The 6,000-nt window shown below is 43.7% G+C and overlaps 1 protein-coding gene across 1 annotated transcript in view; it reads left to right on the plus strand.

Annotated features, from left to right (window-relative positions):
• LOC131817681 (zinc finger protein 845-like) overlaps nt 1-2,650 on the plus strand; it is a gene marked incomplete at its 5' end in the record, with an annotated part of 32,915 nt that extends 30,265 nt beyond the window's left edge. Inside the window, 1 exon segment of the mRNA XM_059151215.1 lies at nt 186-2,650. Within this exon segment, the coding sequence (XP_059007198.1) occupies nt 186-1,194 (1,009 nt within the window).
• Nucleotides 2,651-6,000: the final 3,350 nt, after the last annotated feature.

The following is a 6,000-nucleotide window of genomic DNA, read 5'->3' on the forward strand; positions in this document are numbered from 1 at the left end:
AGAATTTATGAGGGAAAAAGCCCTTTCACATCTAATAAACCACGGACCATGTTTAGTCAGTCATCAAGACCAAATAGAAACAAAATAATTCCTAGGGGCAAGAAAATTTGTATTTCTAAGGAATGTTGTAAATCCTTTGACTGGCACTCGACATTATCTCAGTTCCCGCAAATATGCAAAATATCTAAATGCAAGGAATGTGGTAAAACTTATAAGGACCCTTCATCAGTAAAGGGACATAAGCCAATCCATACTGGAGTGAAACAGTACAAATGGGCAAAGAGTGTGAAAGCGTCTACATTGTCCTCCACCCTTACTGGAAGTCACCAAACTCATACTGGAGAGAAACGTTACCAATGTGCAGTATGTGGCAAGACCTTTAAGTGGTGCTGCGACCTTACTCAGCATCACCGAGCTCATAGTGGAGAGAAACCTTACCAATGTGACGTATGTGGCAAGGCCTTTAAGTGGCGTTCAGACGTTACTCGACATCACCGAGTTCATACTGGAGAGAAACCTTACCAATGTCAAGAATGTGGTAAGGCCTTTCACCGGAGCTCAGGGCTTAGCCAACATCACATAATTCATACTGGAGAGAAACCTTACCAATGTCAAGAATGTGGCAAGACCTTTATGTGGCCTTCCGAGCTTACTCAACATCACCGAATCCATACTGGAGAGAAACCTTACCAATGTCAAGAATGTGGCAAGGCCTTTCACCGGAGCTCATTGCTTACTGTGCATCACAGAATTCATACTGGAGAGAAACCTTACAAATGTAAGGAATGTGGTAAGGCCTTTAGCCAAACTTCAGCCCTTACTCAACATCACCGAATTCATACTGCCGAGAAGCCTTACCAATGTCAAGAATGCGGGAAGGCCTTTAGCCGGCCTTCACACCTTACTCAACATCACCAAATTCATACTGGAGAGAGTCCTTACCAATGCCAAGAATGTGGCAAAGCCTTTAACAAGCGCTCACACCTTGATCAGCATCACAGAATTCATACTGGAGAGAAACCTTATAAATGTAAGGAATGTGGCAAGGCCTTTTCATTGCAATCAAACCTTCTTAAGCATCACAGAACTCCTACTGGAGAGAAACATTACAAATGCGAAGAATGTGGCAAGGCCTTTTACCGGCGCTCACACTTGAGTAACCATCATAGAAGTCATACTGGCAAGAAACTTTAAAAATGTAAAGACTAGGACTAAGGATTGTAAAACCCTTACATCACAGACCTTGCATCGGATATAACTAGAGAATAACTATACACATGTAAAAAAGTCCACCCTCTCTCTCCCTGAAACTCACAACATCGTAGTTATCATATGGGAGCAACATGGTAAAATGTGATGAATGTGGTGAGACCTTTAATTGGAATTCAGTCTAGACTCAATATCCCAAAATGGATTCTAGATTTAAATCCTAGAAACATGATGATTGTGGAAAGACCCTCATTTTAATTTACATGTTCGCAAACACAGAAAGTGCTAAAGAAGGTAAATTGATTCATACAAATAATTAGAAAATTCTCTGAACATCTAATGACAATAAATGTCACAGATATCAAGTAAAAGGAGTGTATCAGTCCCTCTATTCAGACAGTACTCGTTAGTCCAAGGAAAAAGATCAAGTTAAACACTTGGAAAATGCATATGCTGTTACATTGGAAAGATTCAGTGGGGGAGTTTTTACAAGGGTACAATTTGTTTCGATGTGCATTTTGTTATATTGTGCCTTTTTTGAGGTTTGTGACCAACAAATATTAATTTATTTTATTCTCAAATCACTTCTGGAGATTGACTTAACTCGTACTGGGTGTATGAATCCGTGAGCCTGATTTTTGCTCCGTCAACGGCATTCGATGCCCTGCTGCATCCAGGGGGACTCACGCATCCCAAATTTTCCTTGGAAGATGAGAACTGTGTAATACACAACATGAACGAAGAAAATCTAAACGGAGATACTGCTTAGGCTTATAGCATTGATGTAAGTTGCCGTGAAATAGGTGTACAGAACAATATTTTTCTCCATTTACTAAAACTAAAGAGGGGTATTGGTGATGCACTCATGTGGGCATAGCTTTCAAAAGTCACATGGTAGAGTAGCTGTTGGCCGTGAAGAAGCCTTCTGGACACTGGGGTAGGCAGGATCAGCAAGGTGTGTGCTGTGGTTGAAGTCAAGCACTGCTCTCCCAGGGATAAAAGCCCAATCAAGATTTGAGCCACTGTACATAGGGGACCATTCAGGGAAGCTGCTGCAGTGCATCGGGAACATCCTGTCTGTACTCGGTGCCATGTTCAGTACAATCCCCCGCTCTGGCTCTGTCTGCCATAGTTTTGGAATATAAGTGAGCTTCAGTGGGGTGGGGTCTGGAGCTGATGACAAAAAAAAAAAAAAAAATTCCTGAGGCATCTTTGGTGCAAAATGTTGGTTTATTAAAGCATGAGGACAGGGAAGGGCAGTTGCTGCCACCAGGGTCCTAAGGGGTAAGCTGGTTTTACACTATGGGGTTGGGAAAAGGTGAGGAATAAGAAAGCTTTCAAAATGATTTCCTTTTTTTTTTTTTTTTTTTTTTAAGATTTTATTCATTTATTTGACACAAAGAGATCACAAGTAGACAGAGAGCCAGACAGAGAGAGAGGGGGAAGCAGTCTCCCTGCTGAGCAGAGAGTCCGATGCGGGGCTCCATTCCAGGACCCTGGGATCATGACCTGAGCTGAAGCCAGAGGCTTTAACCCACTGAATCACCCAGGCTCCCCCATCTCTATTTCTTGCAATGCCTTCCCTCCCATGATCCATAGATAAGACTCCCCCTCCCCCAGACCTTCCCTAAATCTATTTTAATCGGAATGGCATATTCTGGACTTGGACTTGGGACTCAGACTTGGGACTCTCTAGCACGGCACCATGGCCCCAAATGAAAGCATGTGCCCCATGTCTTACACTGAGTGGTATTTTGATGTGTCTATGAGGTACACATGTGCATATGACCATGCTGTGTGTGTCATAGATACCCCATAAGAAAGAGAAATCTATCCCAATAGGAGTCATGTGGTAGCCCAGGGAAGAGACAGAAAATATTCAAGATGAAGAATTAGCATGTAGAGGAGGAGAAGTGTCCTGAGTTTCCCTAGTGACTCCCTAGATGTAGAAGTTATCTCCAGATCTCCAGTTGTATTTTCCCTCATTTTTCTTTCCAGCTACGTAGGCACCACAACCATTCTTTCTTGCCTGTCCTATGGAGAGAGTGTCCTCAGAAAATGCTTCATTGAGATTAGACAGATGGAAAGCCAATGGGTATTAATTCCAATATGAATCATGTGAGATGTGAATCTAAGTAAAATTTGAGGAAGGTACCATCCTTCAAGAGAAAGACAAGACCTATTGAAAGGAAATGTGAGGAACTCTTTCCCATGTGGGGAGGGACCTGGAGGTGGCTCCTTTTAGTCACTGCAAAGACACAGGCAGCTCTTGCTGGTGTCATCTGATGAATACATGTAATGGGGAAAAGAAATGGAAAATGCAGGTTTCTCAGGAGTAGGAAAGTCCTCTTTTATCTTGTCAATTTGATTGACCTCCTGTGTCTTCCTAAGGACTAGTACTGTTGGGAGTTAGTGATTACTGTACTATCCCTGCCCAGATCCGTGACAGGGGATGGAGGAGGGTGTTGGATGATGCAATCATGTGGGCAGCTTTAAGATGTCACACAGTAGAATAGATGTTTGAGATGAAGAAGCCTTCTGGACAGTGCAATAGGCCAGATCAGCAAGGTATGTGCTGTGATTGCTCCCTTGTTTCCTATGTAGATCACCCCAGTCAAGGTCAGATCCAGTGTGGTTGGGTGATCCTTCAGGGAAGCTGCTTCACTGCTGTGTGGTATCTTCTTCTCTTTCCTCAGCATGATAGTAAGTGTCGTTCTAGGCTCTGCCTCTTTCCATGGCTCGGAATTGTTGGAGTAGCCATTCAGCAGTGAGCATTTCTGCCTGTAATAGTCCAGCCCAAGTGTTTCAAGATGGGATGCAGATCAGAAGCACTGATTTCCATTGCTGGCCACAAGACAACTTCAGGTACACAAACAGAAGCAGGATCACACACCTTCTCAGAGTCTGTGACTTATAACCAGAAGAGGACTAGTCCTCACCAAAATGAGGTTACGATACAATTCAAGTAACAAATTTCTTTGGTTTCATCACATGCCATTTTATTAACAGTGAGATCTTCCCAGTCAGATGCCTTATTTCTCTACACTGCAAACTGAAAGCACCATATTCAAGAAGGATTTCGCTTTTTCCATACCCTTCTCTCTCTGCCTGCCTCCCTGCCTACTGGTGACCTCTCCCTGTCAAATAAATAAATAAATAAATAAGATCTTTTTTAAAAAGCAAATTTTATTTGAAAGGGAACAGAAGCAGGGGGAGAGGGAGCAGTAGCCTTGCCACTGAGCAGGGAGCCCAATGTGGGGCTTGATCCCAGGACCCTGGAATAATGACCTGAGCTGAAGGCAGATGCTCAATGACTGAGCCACCCGGGTGCCCCCACAGGAGGACCTCGATCAGGAAGACTGCGGACACCAAAGATTAACTTTTTATATCCTCAAGAGTTGTCTACCTGGAGGGGCAAAGCATTATTCAAAGTCGATTTCACCTTTCCATTCTCCTGTTACTTTATGACTCCTGTTTGCAATTCTAAATCCCTCCCTCCTTTTTTTAAGTCACTGTGGCATGCAAGCTTCCATTGTCTGTCTTTGAGCCTCGTGTTTTTCAGGCTCTCATAATTAAGAAATTTTTTTTTTTCTTCTTCTCATGAATCTGTCTTACCTCATTTTAAGTATTCGACAAACCAAGGAATGGAGAATGGAGTGAGGAAAACAAATTTTCCTCTCCTCACATTCATTCTATTGTATGAACTGACCCCCACACTTCAGCCTGTATGGACCTATTTAGCAAGAGGCTTTCATTAAGGTTAAATAATAACCTAATAACCTTGTTGTTTAACCCTTAAACTGTCCCTGCTCCCCTTCCCCCAGGGGACGTACTTAAAAACAAGTCCCAGAAACCATCCCCAGGTAACAAAGCTCAAATACAAGTGTGGGCCAGGCCAGGTGGAGACATCCGATCAGTGGGGGGATGCATACTGTCTTCCTAGTTACCAAGGAGTATGGGCCCTACCCAGTTCTGACCAAGGTGATAGGCTGGTTCATATGTCTACTAGGCTAAATTGTCATTCAATTGGTCACCTAGCATGTCTGTGAGGCTTTCTGTGTGTGATACAGTTTCACTAACCACCTGTGCATGGCCAGGCCCAACCACATGGCCTTTGCCCTTAAAATATAGTCTGTGAAACAGAAAGGTTGCCCTCTCTTATAAGAGGTGCGTCCCCGAACATTCAGTCTGATTCTTGATGCTTGGTGTGGAATAAAGCTTTGCTTGACCTTTGCTTTATGTCAGTCTCGCTCCTTTAATCAGAGACTCATTTTTTGGGGGGACCTAACAAGCCCCAGAACAGGATGTGCAGACAGAGCTGGGGATCAAGGGCAGCCATAGCTCAGCCATAGTTTTGCCAGCCAAGGAGGCCTCAGCAAGTTGGAGCCATGAAAAAAACTGCAGCGCCCCCAGAGGAAGGGGTCGAGTTTTTGTAGGGAGATGCTGGGTAATGGCCAATTTCCAGAGGAATTGTATCTGTGCTGCCAGCCCCATTGATCATGCTGTCAGGGTGGAACCAGGTTCCTGAAATGAGGGGATGAGATGAGAAGAGGGAGGTTTACAGAAGAGAGGGAAAGAAATTTGCTTAGCTTGTCCTAGAGTCTCACTGAAACATTAAGGCAGCCATTTGGATTTTTCTTCAGCTTGATTCTTTTTTTTTTTAAAGAATGTATTTATTTGACAGAGAGAGATCACAAGTAGGCAGAGAGGCAGGCAGAGAGAGAGAGAGGAGGAAGCAGGCTCCCTGCTGAGCAAAGAGCCTGATGCAGGACTCAATCCCAGGACCCTGGG

Source organism: Mustela lutreola, chromosome 16, assembly GCF_030435805.1.
Source record: "Mustela lutreola isolate mMusLut2 chromosome 16, mMusLut2.pri, whole genome shotgun sequence".
Lineage (NCBI taxonomy): Eukaryota > Metazoa > Chordata > Mammalia > Carnivora > Mustelidae > Mustela > Mustela lutreola.